General features: G+C 40.1%; 10 protein-coding genes across 10 annotated transcripts; 4 read left to right on the top strand and 6 right to left on the bottom strand. All coding sequences in view use genetic code 12, as the record gives it.

The window, feature by feature from the left end:
- Window positions 1-737: 737 nt before the first annotated feature.
- PICST_67721 (predicted protein) lies at window positions 738-1,626 on the top strand (the record flags this gene model as incomplete). Its single annotated transcript, XM_001384608.1, has 1 exon — window positions 738-1,626. One exon carries the CDS (start codon window positions 738-740, stop codon window positions 1,497-1,499), a length of 762 nt encoding a protein of 253 aa, XP_001384645.1.
- Window positions 1,627-1,675: 49 nt separating this feature from the next.
- PICST_67720 (mitochondrial 37S ribosomal protein MRPS8) lies at window positions 1,676-2,346 on the bottom strand. The gene has a single exon (XM_001384251.1). It carries the CDS (start codon window positions 2,283-2,285, stop codon window positions 1,818-1,820), a length of 468 nt encoding a protein of 155 aa, XP_001384288.1. The 5' UTR covers window positions 2,286-2,346; the 3' UTR covers window positions 1,676-1,817.
- A 323-nt stretch (window positions 2,347-2,669) lies between these two features.
- Window positions 2,670-3,437, top strand: PICST_45102 (conserved hypothetical protein; the record flags this gene model as incomplete). Its single annotated transcript, XM_001384607.1, has 1 exon — window positions 2,670-3,437. A coding segment is annotated over one exon (768 nt), but the record flags the coding sequence as incomplete, so codon positions are not given.
- Window positions 3,438-3,536: 99 nt separating this feature from the next.
- TPP1 (Three Prime Phosphatase 1 Polynucleotide kinase 3' phosphatase) lies at window positions 3,537-4,208 on the bottom strand (the record flags this gene model as incomplete). Its single annotated transcript, XM_001384250.1, has 1 exon — window positions 3,537-4,208. A coding segment is annotated over one exon (672 nt), but the record flags the coding sequence as incomplete, so codon positions are not given.
- Window positions 4,209-4,596: 388 nt separating this feature from the next.
- Window positions 4,597-5,295, top strand: SNU23 (U4/U6.U5 snRNP associated protein; the record flags this gene model as incomplete). The annotated part of the gene is made up of 1 exon (XM_001384606.1): window positions 4,597-5,295. One exon carries the CDS (start codon window positions 4,597-4,599, stop codon window positions 5,293-5,295), a length of 699 nt encoding a protein of 232 aa, XP_001384643.2.
- Window positions 5,296-5,571: 276 nt separating this feature from the next.
- On the bottom strand, window positions 5,572-6,567 carry PICST_31809 (hypothetical protein; the record flags this gene model as incomplete). The annotated part of the gene is made up of 1 exon (XM_001384249.1): window positions 5,572-6,567. The coding sequence occupies one exon, from the start codon at window positions 6,565-6,567 to the stop codon at window positions 5,572-5,574; it is 996 nt and encodes a 331-aa protein (XP_001384286.2).
- A 1,198-nt stretch (window positions 6,568-7,765) lies between these two features.
- On the top strand, window positions 7,766-9,196 carry PICST_67718 (hypothetical protein). Its single transcript, XM_001384605.1, has one exon. The coding sequence runs from the start codon at window positions 7,788-7,790 to the stop codon at window positions 8,538-8,540; it is 753 nt and encodes a 250-aa protein (XP_001384642.1). The 5' UTR covers window positions 7,766-7,787; the 3' UTR covers window positions 8,541-9,196.
- Window positions 9,197-9,572: 376 nt separating this feature from the next.
- Window positions 9,573-11,212, bottom strand: ENT3 (epsin N-terminal homology-containing protein; the record flags this gene model as incomplete). The annotated part of the gene is made up of 4 exons (XM_001384248.1): window positions 9,573-9,870; window positions 9,900-9,965; window positions 9,988-10,846; window positions 11,137-11,212. The coding sequence occupies 4 exons, from the start codon at window positions 11,210-11,212 to the stop codon at window positions 9,573-9,575; spliced, it is 1,299 nt and encodes a 432-aa protein (XP_001384285.2).
- A 354-nt stretch (window positions 11,213-11,566) lies between these two features.
- On the bottom strand, window positions 11,567-15,466 carry SAC3 (protein involved in processes affecting the actin cytoskeleton and mitosis; the record flags this gene model as incomplete). The annotated part of the gene is made up of 3 exons (XM_001384247.1): window positions 11,567-11,821; window positions 12,074-15,181; window positions 15,251-15,466. 3 exons carry the CDS (start codon window positions 15,464-15,466, stop codon window positions 11,567-11,569), a joined length of 3,579 nt encoding a protein of 1,192 aa, XP_001384284.2.
- Window positions 15,467-16,050: 584 nt separating this feature from the next.
- On the bottom strand, window positions 16,051-17,022 carry FCY2 (putative Cytosine deaminase FCY1). Its single transcript, XM_001384246.1, has one exon. It carries the CDS (start codon window positions 16,994-16,996, stop codon window positions 16,076-16,078), a length of 921 nt encoding a protein of 306 aa, XP_001384283.2. The 5' UTR covers window positions 16,997-17,022; the 3' UTR covers window positions 16,051-16,075.
- Between the last annotated feature and the right edge of the window lie 114 nt (window positions 17,023-17,136).

Raw genomic sequence — 17,136 nt, 5'->3', positions numbered from 1 at the left:
CATGCCTGAGGCTTGCGAAGTACAAAAACCTGGGTCTGTGTATTGCTACTATGATGAGTCAACGGCCACACCTTGTCTAAAACGAGTGGGGCACAATACCAAGGCGATTTTCTATGGGGAAAAAGATGCCGTTTTCAGAATTCTACATGTTAATTGTCCCCTTCTTAGGTGTTGACACCCTGCCGAATTGTCTATGTCGATGTCTTCGTGTTGGGTACCTCTAAGAGAATAAAAAAAGAGAAAGATGTGGCGAGGTGCACTCATAGATACGTGCATGCAATTCCAATGCAAATGATTCGAACATGAGCAGAATATGAATTGTTTAAAAGCCAATATAAAGATTGGCACTGATCTGACCCTCCAATTATTTCGAATTATAAGAAGACCAACTGAATTTGTCTGTTCCTAAAAATTTTGATGTTGTTCAATTTAAAATATATTGAGAAATGGTTGCGAAATTTTGAGAATTTATTTGCATGAACTAACAAAGTGAATTTTATCGTCTACTTCAAAGCAAATATATAGATTCAAAACAAATACCCAACTTACTGTATAGAAATAGGGATTTGAATTTTTGGAAGCACTCTATCTTTACATTCAAAACTGGACTACTTTGACATATACCTGTATATGTTGCACGTGACACATCACCAGATAGAACGAGATCACTTAACTTCCACATACATAATTTAGAATCAACCTTTTCACCTATAGATATCTAAATTGCAACTCCAAACATGTCTGACAACGAAGAAACCCCGGTGGTGGACGCTGACACTTCTGATAACGAATTGAACAAAGAGCAAAGAATTGAAGCTGCCAAGAAGAGATTCGAAGAATTGAAGAAGAAGAAGGCTAAGAAGTCCAAAAAGAAGAAGGAAAAGAAGGAAGGCACTGAAGAAACAGAAACCGAATTGGACAGTAAGGAGAATACTCCAGCTGTAGAGATAAAGGAAGAGGTCAAGGACGAAGTCGAAGAAAAAGAAGAAACCAAAGAAGATACAAAGGAAGAAATTGAAGATGGCTCCAAGGAAGAACAAGAAACTAAAGTGGATATAAACCCTGAACAAGTAGAGTTACCAAAGGAAGTTACTGGTGAATCTTCCGTGGAGTCTTCTTCTGAGATTGCTGAATTGAAAGCTACCATTGAACAACAGAAAAATACGATCAAGAAATTGAGAGACGAAAACACGGATTTGAAGTTGTCGAAAATGGACTTGAAGGATAAGATTGCCGAGTTGGAGAATGAGATCAGGACATTGAAAACGGGCGGAGTTCCATCTGCCAATAATTCTACCAATATACAACCTACTCCTAGAGTGGCAGTTCCAGCCAAACCAGCCATTACTAGAAACGACTATGCTTCTATTTCGCAGCAGAGTTTCAGCAAGTTCAAGCATACTGACGACTTCAGAGAGAAATTGATGGTATGGAAGGGCTGGCAGGTTGACATGACCAACTGGTCTGGAAGTGGTATGAGCCAGAAAGTAGCTCTCTAGTCTACAGTGTAGTATATTTGAAATGAATTGTTCCATAAAAGATCCAATATAAGAAACGAAATATGTCGACTATAATAAAAAATACATCAGATAAGCAGAGTCATAGACTCTTCTTATATTAAGTGAATACAATGTCAATAGAACACCTTAGCTTTACATACTACATCTAGCTCATTACGATAACAGATTTATTACCAATACATACCACACCATTCGAACTGTGTACCCAGTGTAGCCTTCTCTTCCCGATGAACTATATACAATGAGATGGATCAAAGTCTTCAACTCAGCAGCACAGTCCTTATTCTCTCTCGTGAATCATTTCACTCTATACAATGCTAAACCATTCAAGTGTCTCTTCGCAGCCTCCTGGACTTCGTACACTTCTTCGTTACACTTAATAAATATACATTCCGCTGGTTGCAAAGGTTTGATAAATCTGACGGCCAATCCAGAGGCCAAAGCCTTGACTTCTTCTGTCGTCAAGTTCACTTTCCGTCCTGGCTTGGAAATCAACGATATATCTCTGATAACAGGCTGGTTATTACGGTACTTCAACCCGAGCCACAATCTTCTGGTAGAAATGTTGTCTGGGGTGACATCCACGGCCTTCAAGTCTGGACCAGCTGTAGATCCTTTTTGAAGAGAAGAAATAAATCCTTCTTTGTACAAACCTACAGCTACTTGCAAGTGCAATCTGGTGAATGGTACTGAGGTCGATGCGATATTCACATTCATACAGTTTTTGAGATGGGCACAAAGATTGGCCAAGTGAACCAACGACATTGTGGAAGTGTCTATGAGATAAAATATATGGGAAGAAACAAAAATAAAGTAGACTTCTTAATCTCCTGTCTTCAAAATTAATATTGGATATATACCCATATTGAAAAAATAGACTACAAGAACTGAAAAATTTGTATGAAAATTTCTGCACGTGCCGCTGATCACCCACTTTTCTCGAATTTTTCAAAGTCCTTCATTTCCCTCCTATGGAAAGAATATGGGTAGATTTAGTGCCTTGTTCATTTGCTAATTGTGTTTTTGATTGTGAACTTTATACTTTAAGTTCTTGATATGTTTTCTAGCAGAATCTTATGGAGCTCGGGAGCTCTTCGTTCCTCGGGTATTCCTCTTAGAAACAATGTTCGTCTTGGTTTGCGCCAGAACATAATAGTGAGAAACTACGCTTCTACTATCAGACCTCCTCAGAACACCCCCAGATTACGTTATCTCTTCTACATGTTCTGTTTCTCGTCAGTGCTCTTGTACTTTGTTGGTAAGAAGGTTGACAAGAAGAAGCAGCCCAAGACTTCGTTCAACAGTGAGCGTGAATTTCAGGAATACGAAGAAGCCACTGGGCTCAAGAGAAGATACAAGTTGATCAACCACGACAAAAACAAGAACTATAAGTTTTATGCTATCCCCTACGCTTTTCTGGACAAAACTGTAGATGAAATCGCTGACAAGATCAAAAAGCACGACAACGGAAAACATGTAAAGATCATCGATCCTGCGGTCTTGATCGAGCAGGAGAAGGAAGACGAATCCAAAAAATACTGCTACCTCTTGCAAGACTTGGAACTTTCAAGAAGTCCATATCCAAAAGGATTGATCACTGCTTTGGTCAAGGAAGAAATCCAGTTCTATATGAATACGAGAAATGGCACGTTTGACACAAATTTTGTGCTCAAGAATTTTCCCCAATCTACGGACGAAGCCATCAAGTTTGAAAACGACGTTTCAGATATCCAAAAATGTATCATCTTGCAAAACGACTTCAACTCAGAACTCGACTCTGACAAGAGTGCAACTACTGCTAGATCGATCAGAAACGTCAAGGGATACTTTGAGACTGTAGGAAGAACAAAGGAAATTGTCCAGAAGGGTGGTGCTGTGGACAAACAGATCAAGGAAATCATCTCGGAAGACTTCTGAGTTTAAACATCCATTAATACACTTATGCATATGTAGATAGTTACTTTTATGGCCCCACTTCATGTAAATACGATACAACATCTATAAACAATCTATAAATCAACCGAAGAACTCCTCAGGAGTCTTAAATGTACAATTAATGTTCTTTGCGAACATGGCATCGCTGTCCAGGAAGTCTTTAACTCTTCCAGCAGCATCTCCAACATAAATACTATTGTGGATATCTACATCCAATCCGGAACTTTTTTGAAGAAACTGCGTTAATTCAGTCCACATTCCTGATTCCGGTTTTCTCATGGACTTGAATTGTTCGTCTGTAGAAACTAGTACTGTTTTCCCACCAGGCTTTTTCGGAGAAGCAAATACCAAAAGCTCAGTTTCATTTCCATTTATGAAATCGCTCAATTTGGCGGCTACAGAATTGACTCGTTGAATGAAGTTATTGTATGACTTGTTAGCAATGTTGGCTATTACTCCACCTTGGTTCGTGAACACCACTATAAGATACTTTTCTTTTATAAGATCTGCTAGTTTTTCTAAAACTTTCGATTCCGTCTTGCTATCAGGCAGCCAGAACCGCCAATCATCAGCCGTACGCGCAAACCTCTGTCCTGACTTGGTATCTATGAGTGTTCCGTCTAGATCAAAGGCTGCAACTTTGATGGATTTCAGGTTCAGAACGGAGTGATAATTACGGAGAAATTCTGTATTTTCCGGCAAATTGCAGATTAGATGATTTCCAACTATTTTCCATCTGGAAGAAAAGTCTTTCTGTGAACTTGATCTTTTCCTTATAGGGTTCACTACATTTGTACTTTTATCGAGTAGACTGGACGTAGTACTACTGACTGAAAAGGGTCTTGATGAAGATGGTTTGGCAATTTTCCCTGCTGTTCTCAGATTGCGCCCCAAGAGCGACATGATATCTTTGCTCATGATAGAGTGAGTCTAGTAGTAAAGATATTAAAAGAGTGGAAACTAAAAGGCAGAAATGGTGTACCTCGACTTACGCGTATCTTAACTATGGAGAACCATATTAATGAGATTGTTCCATATATACAGGTGGTAGCGCCGCGCGATATCAGAAACCATTTTGCCATTTTAATTTCAGGCTATTGCTTTTCTCTTCGTTCTTTTGTATATGCCAACATATCCTAAAATGAGCGAAGAGAAGATAAGCATCGACCAGTATGGTAGAAGGCACTGGAATGTTGAAGCTTATGCAGAGGAGGCAAAAGATAGAAAATCCAAGGGGAAGCATCGATCTAGCCATCTTTCTGGAGCCGCAGTGATAAACGATGAAAAATCGTCCTCTTCCTACATTAAACATCGTGACACGCTTCTAAAGGAACTGCTTGGTGCTGTAAAAACGTATAACTTAATCAGTCCTGCTGCTTCAGCGACTACAGGGAGGAGATTTGGGTTCTTTTGTCCAGTATGTACTCTTTCTTTCAGAGACAACTTGGCACTTATCGATCATTTCAACTCTCCACAACATGTAGCAAAGGCTAATGCTATCAGCAGAGAAGCTGCAGCCAAGAACAAGAAGGAAGGTGTAGAACAAGAAGAAGAAAGTGTACTAGAAGGAGGGATACGGAGAGCGACACTTAATGAAGTGATAGCAACTTTGGAGTCTTTGGTTCAAAAACACATAAAAAATAGAAATTCAACTCCTGAAACGATACAGTTCAGTGATAGAGTCAAGAAAAGACAAGAATTCGAAGAAAAGATGCTAGAAACTCGACGTCGGAAAAGAGCAAAGATGAAGTTGAAGAGCCAAAAGGCGGAAAATCAACAAGAAGAAAGCAATATGGCTGCAATGATGGGGTTTTCTGACTTCGGCAGCGGCAAAAAATGAATAAATATAGTAGAATAGAGCTTATGAGTAATGACTAATGATACAGATGGACATCAAGTTGATGTTGGTAACTTTGGAAATCATAGATATATATAGAAGTATTGATTTATAAAAGTCCATTCGTCAAGAATATGGAAGTCAATTATTGAATATATATACGAGACAGATTGTGTTCGGCTCGCTATTACTGTATATGAACTCACTAAGGAAGTCGTGCTTATATAATCAAGACTTATTGGGATAATCCTGGTTTACTGGATGTCCTTATATTAATGGCTATAACAATCGTTCAGATTCTACTCTTTTGCCATTGGCTCTGGCTAGTTCTTTCTCCTGGACGTACTTGATCCTTTCATTGATCAAGTCTTCGATTTTTCTTTTGTCCGTGGAGTTTTGGGGCTTGTAGTGATATTGATCTTTCATTCGCTGAAGCACATCGTCGATTGTTGGTATACTGCCATTCTTCTTGTATTCTTGGTAAAACCAAGCAAGTGATTGATAGTATTTGTCACGCGACTCAATGTTCTTGAAATATTTCTCAACTGTAATGACGTGATAGTATGCCATTTTACCAATAAAATTAAGGATTTCTTCGGTGGTGCCTTCAGTCCATTTCTTGGAGTGCAGGAGACCTTCTTCAACTCTATCGATTTCTGTTTTGAAATCCCCTGCGTATCTTAAGTAGGTTAATGCCTGTCCGACTCTATGTGGTAAGTTCTCCATCTTGTACGTTTTGACGAACATATACACAGACCGTAAGTCTGTCTCGTCATCAACGTCATCCATTTCAGTAAATACATTTTCATTCACATCTATGATTCTGGATACTATTTCTTTAGACAATCTGTCCAAGAAGACTTTCAATTCGGCTCCTTTCCATTCAATATTCTTAATACTGAAGTCCTCAGATTCAATTCCTAGGTCTTCATCCCATATTTTTTGCAAGCCACGGTATTTACGAAAAAGTTTCGAGAATGATTCTTCCCATTTTGTAATAGCCTCGATATTTCTCGTGAGTGGTACTATATCTTTGAAGCAAATTACTGCGAATTTAGCATCCTTCTTTGCTTCCTTTTTCGCTTCATACCGATCCTCCAATTTGTTTATCTGGGAGGGAGGTCCGCCAGAGGAGTTCTGAGCTTTCATCATATCCATTAATATGTTGAACTTATCGCTCTGAATCAGGAGCTCCTTTTTAAATTCATCTTTTAGGTCTTTAATATATTTGCCAACCTCATTATTGGGATCATTGATGATACTCTCGATAGCCATAGTTTCGTAATTTCTTAACGCTAACTTTTGACTTCTAATCTGTTCGGCTCGGTAGTACTGTATATGAACTCACTAAGGAAGTTGTGCTTATATAATCAAGACTTATTGGGATAATCCTGGTTTACTGGATGTCCTTATATTAATGGCTATAACAATCATTCAGATTCTACTCAATTCTAAGAAAGCTTCTAGGATTCTTAGAGGCTGTTATTCGTTCAATATTTATACGAAATCTCGCATAGCGAGATTCCATCGTGAAAAATTTTCACGGAAATCCAACTGTCCAATGGGATCCACTAAAGCTGAAATATACGTCTATATTCACCTCTAGTCGGACCAACCATCACAGTTACATCGCATGGCTACCTTAGCAACTCCATGAAACCGTTTCTGGCGTTACTGGGGTACAATGTAGGATTAATGTCGTGCCACAGCGACATTATTACGACATTTGGATTGCAATTTCCAACAGATTGTCTTTCATGGGAACTACACCATCGAGACTCCTAATAGGTAGAGTTTTTTATTATGAATTTAGATAAGTCTTCAAGGAATCGGAAAGCAGACTGTTAAACTAGATTCTGCATATTACCAATTGTGCAACCAAGCTATGGTCTGCATTTTCGTGAATTCAAGGAAAGTCCTCTGGATTTAAAATGGACTGGCCACCAATATTAGTAGAATGAGGGGGAGAATTCTACAGCCCAAGGAGTAAACAGGAGATACGAATGGTATAGATATCACCAAGAAAAGACACTCAATTCATATATAAATTATATAGTGAACTTCTCCTTCGAACTTGAAGAAAGAGTGGACTCTTATCCAGGAAAATCCAGGACTGCATATATTCGCTTTCCCATCACATCATGTGACTATTATCATGTACTTTTTCTATTGTACCTATAGATGAGATAAAACATGTTCATCGACACTTCAGGAGAAAGATTACAAGTGGAGAAAGACAGAGAGTGTCTACAGAGCAATATAATCATTAACCAATAAACATCGAGCAAAAACCACTGTCAATATCCAGCAGTTGCTATCTTTCTGTCTCCATGCCTACGATTTTGCACCTGAAAAATTGGCTGCGCACGACATTTTTTTCCTTCATCCAATAGAAACTTTAGAAAACATACATTACGAATAAAGATGGTAGAAGTTAGAAGACAGCTATTTATACAGCCACTAGGGAGACCGTAAAAAAAGCAGCTACGAACAACATGGTGAAGCTCACATTCAAGTTCCCCTTAGCCGGCTTGTTCAAGCACAAAGTTGGCAAGTTCAACTTCCAGTTAGAACAAGATATCCGTAGCAAGTTGGACACTCTATCATCTGTGACCAAGATCTACACAAACCCCGACGGAACCCCACGAGTTCCCTCGGATGCTGAATTCAAGACCATTGCAGAGTTGCAGAACTTGTACTACCAGAGAAACCACTCCGAATGGAACTTCATATTACCGGGAATCCCTAAGGACCAGTTGGATTTGTTTAAGGACAATTCCCAAGACTTGGCCAACTTCCAATTTGTCACCAAAGATGCCGGAAAAATTATCGACAAGATTCCCTACAAGGACGAGACCACAGGCGAGTTGAAGTGGAAGATCATCCGCGAGACTGAGAAGGCTGAGGGCTGGGAATTCCCTTACTTCTACTTGGTGTTGCCTATTTTTGCATACGTTGCCTACTCCAAGTACACAGCACAAATGAAGAAGAGAGAAAACGAGGGACCAGAATGGGCTGAAAAGGAATTGAGATTAAGAGCCATGGAAGAGTACTTCCACGGTGATACCGACAAGGCTAAGGAGTTCTTATCGAATGAAGGAAAATCTCAGAGAGAAATCGCCGACAGAGATGATTTGGTCGTAGCCAGAATCTTGGCTGGAGACTACGACAAGTTGGCTCAATTGAAGAAGAAGTTGCCAGCCGACTTGCTTCCCAAGGAAGAGAAGAACCGCTTCATCAAGATCTAGGTAAAGCAACCGTTCATCGTCATGTTTATTATACTTCATTCATAGTGTAATGAGAAATCACAAACTCTATATTGTCTCACGACTATATACAATTTCTTTTAGATAAGATAGCATTCAATACAAAGTTCATACGTAATGTATTTTTCTATAACTCTCCACACTCTTCAATGACGATTCTAGCTGAAACACGGCCACTACCACTACCGTGACGTTCAATAGTCTTGACCACATCGTAACCTTCAATGACTTCACCAAAAACAGTATGTCTTCCATTTAACCAGTCACATGGCACAGTAGTAATGAAAAACTGCGAACCGTTGGTGTTGGGACCAGAATTGGCCATAGAGAGCAACCCTGGCTTGTCATGGGTGTATACAAAGTTTTCGTCTGGGAACTTCTTTCCGTAGATGGATTTTCCTCCGTATCCGTTGCCAAACTCAATGTCACCACCTTGCAACATGAATCCGGGAATGACTCTGTGGAAAATTGACTTAGCGTACCCAAATCCCTTTTCACCAGTACACAAAGCCCTGAAGTTTTCTGCGGTTTTTGGCACAACGTCGTCATACAACTCGAACTTGATTGGCTCTTGTGGAACTCCATTGATGGATGTCTTAAAGTAGACCTTGGTTCCCATAGCCTTGGCAGACGATGAGAAAAATCTGAAGCCAGATGTAACAGGCTTGGTTGCAACGACAGATCTGAGCATTTTAACGAATATATAGCAGACTTGGAGATTCCAGGGAAAAGAATAGATCTAGGAATAGTTCATCGAGATCTGAAAAATTTGGCAAATCCGGGGATCTTTGGTCACGTGAAAATATGGAAAAGTGGAAATGTTCCGGACAATAGCCTTGACTATATAGGTAGACTTTTCAAGAAACCTATAAAAATATGAGAAGCTATCTACAGAAGTTTTTATCTAGAATGGTATTATAAAAAACATGAACGAGATACCAAAAAAGTTACATAATCGGTCCTGTGAGACTAAGTAAATGTATGGAGTAGCGGAAGAAGAAAAGTAGAAGTTCTCTAAAAGCTGAGCAAGTCGATTTCTCCACTGGCAGTTTTATTGTTATTGACATTGCTGCTGGTGGTGCTATTTCCGTTGGTCTGCTGGGAGGATGTGTTGGCGCTGAAGGAGCCAAATAGATCGTCAGTAGTAGCTTTATTTGTAGACGAGACTGGAGTAGATGTCTTTGTCTTAGTCTTAGCCGTAGAGAACAAAGACGAGAACGCATCGTTAGAGGCTGAAGACTTAGCGGGACCAGAGCTAATAGGGGCCGATGTATTGACGTTGTAATTTGGACCAGAAGAGAATGAAGAGACTCTTTGACCTTGCTGAGGGGAAGCAGGCACTGCTGCAGAAAAGAAATTCTGCTGGGATTGTTGTTGGGGTTGCTGTTGTTGACCAAAAAACTGCTGCTGCGGAGTAGAAGTCTGATACAAGCTAGCTAAATTGTTAGAAAGAGTCTGTTTTTGAGGCTGGGAAGGAGCAGCTTGGAAATCGTCAAAGTCGTCATCATCGTCTTCATCCTGGGCTGGAATGGCAGGAGTTTCCTTTTCAAACGAGCCAAAATCGTCTCCCAACAAATCATGTGCTGGCTGCTTAGGCTGGGGCTTTGAAGCTTTTGCATTGACTCTAGAAGAGCCCGTGGTAGGCTTGCTTGTTCCAGAAGGAGCCTCCACGTTATACTCTTCAAAGTTGTCGTTATTAGAGCCACTTTGACCATTACTATAGGCACCAGCAGGATCATCGTATCTTTCTCCATATACACCTCCATCACCGTACACTCGGCTAGTGAATTCATCGTCATCATAACCAGAGCCGGTGGTGATGGACGAAGCTCCACCAAAGGCAGCAGACGAAACTCCACCAAACTTCTTGGAGTTCGCTCTCGATTTCTTTCTTTCAGTACGAATCAAAGCGTCATCATTCAATAAACCAATCAAGTTTTTGGCTCTGTTGCGGACATTGATACCCTGGTCACGTCCCTTGGAGTCGATGTAGTGGAACGACTTGAGCATCTGGATCAACGACAAGTTAGCTCTAACGTCATCAATCAACCGTTCAGACCCATTCTTGATCAAGTAATCAAGCAATTGCAAAGACTTGTATATCTGCCTCCATTCGTTGGCAGCCTTCTCTGTGAAACGACGGAAGATAAACCCGATGATCTCCTCTCTTTCCCGGTAATTGTAAGTACCAGCTGCGATCTGGGCCATGAGCGTTGTAGGGGCTCCCCAGGGTTCGTTGTTGGTAGCTTCTCTGACTTTTGCTTCCATTTCTGTGAGGTTCATAGCCACTGGAATAGTTAGTAATGACCAGGTAAATGTGATAGCAGATTGCTAAGGACAATGAGTGAGACAGGAAAATATGAAATGTGAATAGAATGGTAACTGACATCAATGGTTCCATTCTTCACTCCAATCATCTCACAATTCAACAGCTATCATATTGCTCATAAATTTCTCAGATATTTCACATTCATAATTCACATTTCTATTTCAATCACACTCTCATCGTCTTCATCAGTGATTCTACTCAAGAACATATCATTCTAGGATATCACTTTCTTCCTCTCTCTGAACTTACCGTTCTGTGCTTTACGCACATAAGCCTTGACCTCATAGAGACTGATGTTCTTAGCTGCGTTTTGCAAGAGATCCATGGTGTCGGCTGCTGTCGGAATGAGGATGCTGATAAAGAAACAATCTGTCCCTCCTTTTGATTCCAGGTGTTTTCAACTGTTTGTCGTGGCAGTGCGTGCAGGAATGAAAAATGAACTTCCGAACGGTAATGGGTGCAAAAAGCGTAACAGAAAACTAGATTAGAAAGAAATAGAGGATAATACACAGAAAGCAGAAGATAGAGTGGAGCAACCCGGTGGCAAAACAAAGAAAGAAAAACAGAGGTAAAAAAAGCTTATATATGAATCTTTTTTATCTAGTATACATTTATTATGCTATATGCTACACGAATGCAGGGTGGTCATTGACCTATAATACAAAATGTTCGAGCGGTCTCACGGCTTTCTGCTATACTTGGACCTGATTCCGGCCGTGAGATCCCGCAACTGTTGGATCTTCTTGGGAACTGTTTTGTTATCCGGCACAGCAAACTTCTTGTTTGAAGGAGAATTGTCTAGGGTGCTTTCTTCTACTACACCATTGCCAAATCCAGCCAATATGGAAACATTGTTCAAGGTAGTCTCATTGGCCAAAGAATTATTTGCTGTTGAGGTATTGATATTCAAAAATGTCGAGTTTTGGTTTCGATTCTGGAACGTGAGGTTCGATAAATACGACTTGTTATTCATTCTAGTAAGCAAACTTGTATTGGCAGAAATGTTAGTTGCTGACAAGTTGGCGATTGAGGTATTATTTCGCACATGACTTTGTAGATAGTCATACTTTCTGACCCCTTTAGCTTTTTCCAACATGCGAGACTCCTTTAATTGCAAGACATCCGATGGGCTAGGTTCCTTGGAAGAAAATTCGGATGCTTCCAACTGTCTATTTTTATCCCGAACTTTACGAATTTGAGCCTTCTTCTTGGAACCTCTTCTAGTTAATTCTCCGTTAAATGAATTGGAAAGTTTGACAAAGCCTCCGTTGAACACCTCTCCAATGTTACTATCTTGAACTGTCATATCGCACAAAATAATGCCTTTAACATTATCCTTTCCCTCAAATTCGGCAATAGACAACCTTTGTTTCACTTCCTCTTTTGAAATCAACGATCCAGAGGCATCCCAGAAAAGAATTAAAATCTGTACCTTGTACAAACTGAACTTGTCGACCAAGGACACAATCTTATCTAAAACAGATCTATCGCGCTCAAGCTTTGCTGTAATTGGAATTGTTGCCGAAGTCGTGAGTCCACACTCAAAAAGCAAGAATGAAGTGTTAGAGAAAAACTCTTTGTTCAAGTAGTTCGTCGGCGGAAGACTCAATATATCTATGGTTAACTTGTCATTCTTCACCGTTTTCTCATATACCTGTCTCTGAGGATTGGAATTAAGTTCCATCTTGGTGTTGAGCCATTTGGAATACTGGGAACCCCAATTCTCAACAATCAACAAGAATTTGACTTGAATACTCTCACTCTCAATGTCAATCTTGATGTTTGAACAACACTGTCCAATAAACTTGTCATAATCAAGAGGCAACCACAATTCATGAACCAATCTTTGTGTTTGAACTACTGAAGAAGAGCTAATATCTCGAGAAGCAATTCTTCTCTTGACGATTCTCGAATCATTTCCATCATGCGTGGATATCTTCCTCTTATGAACAGGTACCTTGAAAGAGATGGAGTTTAATTCAGCTAGTTTGTTTCTCTTTAATTCACTCTTTTTATGAGCAGCTATACCCACAGCAATAACCTTCTCGATGTATCTCAACTTCAAGTTGTGATTGTAGAACTCAACTGCTCGTGACTCTAATGTAGTTTGATAAACAATTTCAGAAATGAATGCATCATATAACTCTTCACTAAGTGAACCTATGATCTGTTTGTGTTCTTGATGACGATTCTGACGTTTTATCAACTGGGGAAGAAGTGCACTCAACTCGTGATCAATGGTTCCCTGAAGAATGCTGTCAAATATCTGTTTCACTGCCTCTGGATATTGGGGTAAACTTGACAACTTCCTAAGAACTACCGTGGGTTTCTTAATTATTGGCGTCTCAATTATTGCCGGTACCGACTTAACAAAAGGAGGCTCCTCAGCTTCATACTTTACGGAAGTGGGTTTGGTGATGTTAATAACCGGTTTTGATGACTTAATTGGTGGAGTAAATGAGATAGCTGAACTATCGTTTTTCAACTTTAACGATGGGTTTCCCAAATTGAACTGTGGAGACTTATTGGAAACAGTAGCAGATGCACTTTTGGCAAAATTAGGAGCCAATAAAGGTTCCTGCCCCCTCTTGTGGATATTCTGGCTCTGGATATCTGAAGACAAAGAAGCTGGGGCTTTACTAGAAGATGTTTTAAATGATGTGTCCTTTGACTGGAATGAAGGGTTATTTGTCGGTTGAGACTGATTACCAAATATAGATGTCGATGTTTGTAAAGGATGTATAGCGGTCGAAGTTGACTTGGATGCGGCGAATGAAGGTATTGAGAATGGTTGTGTAAATGCAGATTCTGGTTTTGATAATACTGGTGCATCAATTTTCTGATGGTTTAACGCTAAATTTCCATTTGGTTTTCCACTGTTAATTATCTGCTTGTAAGAGCCAGGGATTTTCACATCCAATTGTGGTGAGTACACTGGCAGCTGTCTAGGTTTTTCAGTAATCGAGTTTAATTTATACTTTGATTCAAGCTTCTCTTTATTGAACAAATCGACCAAGATATCCTGACCATCCTGAAAGGTATCAATTTCGTAGTAGGTTACAAATTTGACCAATTTTTCAAGTGTATCAAAACCCAACATGTTAGTCAATACTTGACCGGAATAAGCCTTACCCTTTGTGTGATAACTTCTTGCCATTGCCTTTAAAGCGTAAAAGCGAATCTCACTGAAATGAATCTCGAGAAGACACGACATCAAGAAAGGAGTTTGGCTGCTGTAAACCTTTCTGAAGAACTCTACAAACAAGTTGACAGCTCCAGCTGAAACAGTAACACCTCGTTCAACGACATTGTTTTGAGATATAATGCTTCTGAACTGTAATGCAAGTTGCACACGAGAATCCTGAAATATATCTGGTGGTAGCTTCTGTATTTCTCTTTCCAACTCCGGGTCTCTGATGTGACTAAGTAAATGATATGCTCTGAATTCAGCTTCGTTTGGTGCTGCACCCCCGTGATTTCGTACATCTTGGTAGATTTCAATTAATGTCTGTAATGCCTTGTTGAACTGCTCCAACTCCTGTTGTTGCGAGAATTCAACTTCGCTGCCGGCCATGACATGAAAACAGAGCAAATGGATTCTGACAATCCGCTCATTACAATCTATGGCTTCAGGACCAAAGGAGTTCTGGTACGTGAAATCCTGACGAATGGATCTGGTTCTATCCCAGATAAACGAATGTGCTTCTGGGAGCATATCAACTACGGTGTCCACAAGGTAATCTAAAGATTGCACGAGCACACTTGGGGGACGCACTTCCGACGGTAATGGAGGAGGTTGGCCAGCAGCTGGTCTGGAAAATGCTTTCACAGCTCTTTGTCTGGAGATCTTCCCGGTAGCTGGATCTTTTTCTAATGCCTTCACGTTGTTTTCCAATGATCTTCTGACTCTCTCAAAGACAGGACACATGTCCAAACAAGATCCTTGGAACGAAATGGCGTCGTTCAAGTCCTTACTGATATTCTCAGCATCTACAAGACCCAAGTTCTCCATCTGTTTCCGTTCCACTTCTCTCATTTTCTGAAACTGCTCATAGAGTCCCTGTGCATCTCTTCCTCCATTCTCATTTTCCATGGCTACCATCTTGTCCTGGTTCTGTTTGTCCCATTGGTTCTGAACAAAAGGAGGTGTATGCAATAAACGAGTTTGTACCAATAGGTACTTCGGCACTGGCCGTGGCCGAATATTCTTATTATTACGGTGGAATCCAAACGATTCAGGATTAGGTATCAATTGACCAGTTCGACTTAATTCTTGAGCAGAAAACTGCATTGTCTTGACGGGGCCCTGGGGAGGAATTACTCTAGTGGGTATATCGAGAGGATCGGCCACCGGCAGTTCAACATTGGCAGATACCTTTCTTTGAACATTTTCCTTATTGGCTTTGCGCTGAAAAAGTGAATTACGAAGACCCTGCTTCTTCTTTTCCAAGTCGTTTAGCTTAGGATTGGCAAATATAGATGAAGTAGAATTCAATTTTCCATTGTTGCTATTATTATTAATACTATTTTTGTTGCTGTTACTGCTGTTATTTCTTCCGTTACGATTTCTCTGTTTCATGGGCCCATTTGTTCTTCTGGAGTCACTGAATCCAGAATTGCCTTGGTCGTTGAAGTTAGAATTGGAGTTCGTATTGAGATTGCCAAACGGACTCAGACCTGAAGCAGACCGTCCAAAAGCAGACGACATGTTTCGGTGGCGTTTTCCGGACACGCAGATCCACCAAGACAGAAGCAGACAGCAGAATGCTCTAGAAGGTTGTTGAGAAAAAGAGAGAATGGAGAATTTCAATACTTCTGTAGATCTCTTTTTTCTGATGTTGCTGGAGATCCGGTGCGACAAGTGCGAGATACGGCTGGAGTTACGAGGGCAGAATGGTGTAACTAAAGGAAGAAGAGAAAAGGCTAAGAAGAGAAAAGAAAACAATCTAAATAATCATATTAATAAGAAGTCTATAAAGATGCTGGAGTGACATTATTTAGGAATTTGAAATTCTTTTGTACTGATAATTTAACTGAAAGACCTTGTTAGACTTGATTATGAGATCTTGTGAGACTGCAACACGATAATATCGATTCTAGATTCAATAAGAATGTATGTGACTTCAATAGAATAACACCCAATGCCGACTGCAGTTGTTACATCTGTAACTGGATATGTATTATTTCTTTACTTTGTTAGCACATAAATAACAAATCCCTTCGCAAGCTTCTCACTGAGCATCTCTACTGGAACTGAGTACATCTTTAATTCGGATTCAACAACCTGATCGACAAACGATTTCAACGTAATGGAATCTCTCAACTGGAGAGATATAACGACTATGGTGTTCTCTGCTAGTAAACTCTTCACAGCTTCTATAAAAAATGGAATCAAATATTCGTTGTAAATGGTATCGCAGGCTAAGATGATGTCTGGGTGCTTTGGAGTGAGTCCCAGATCTAAGAACAACGAATCGTAGTTATCTCGTCCAAGGTCCAAGTATTCCCAATCATATTCAATGAAATCTATCTTTGATCCCTCTGAATATGAACTTCTTGATTTGGTAACTTTCTTTCCTTTCTTCTTCGAGCTTTTACCACTTGAACTAGCATCATTTTCCACAGTAGAACTAGTCCATTTTGCCCCTCCAGCATTGTTCTGAAAGTTATCCATTAGCAATCTCAAGATATGCTTTTGATCTGTAGCAATGTAACGGGCAACTTTGGGTCCAAGTACAGTAGCACAGATCCCGCTAATACCAGCACCTAATTCCGCTACTGTCAAGTCCGAGCGATACTGAAATACTTTGAAGAACGGTGATTTCTCATCGCTCAACATCCACTCAACAAACAATACGCTCGATTGCCATACTATAAAGCCAGTTGTGGAGCTCTCACGAGTCGAGTTCAACTCGGTAAGCGATTGACGGATTTGCAAATCCATTCCAAGTTGGTCAAGAGAGATCTCGACTACTTCTTTAGAGTTATCAACGTATCCAAGGTGCTGTTTCTCTGGCGGAGCCCGACTCGAGTATAACTCGAAAACATGGTCTTCCACATCTCCTCTGTCTATAAAATCTAGCAACGAACAATCTACAATATGTGTCATATGGCTACGTGAGAAGGAAGATATCGAGATACTAGAAAGGAAGAATTGAAAATGGAAGTTAGTTTCTATGTTTTAAGCTGCGAAAAATTGTTCTCTATCAATGTCTCGCGAATAAAGAAAGAGCAATGAATCGTAAATCT

The sequence above is a fragment of the Scheffersomyces stipitis genome, chromosome 4, assembly GCF_000209165.1.
Source record: "Scheffersomyces stipitis CBS 6054 chromosome 4, complete sequence".
Classification (NCBI taxonomy): Eukaryota; Fungi; Ascomycota; class Pichiomycetes; order Serinales; family Debaryomycetaceae; genus Scheffersomyces; species Scheffersomyces stipitis.
Note: the sequence above shows the minus strand (reverse complement) of the source record. Positions and strands in the feature narration are given on the sequence as shown.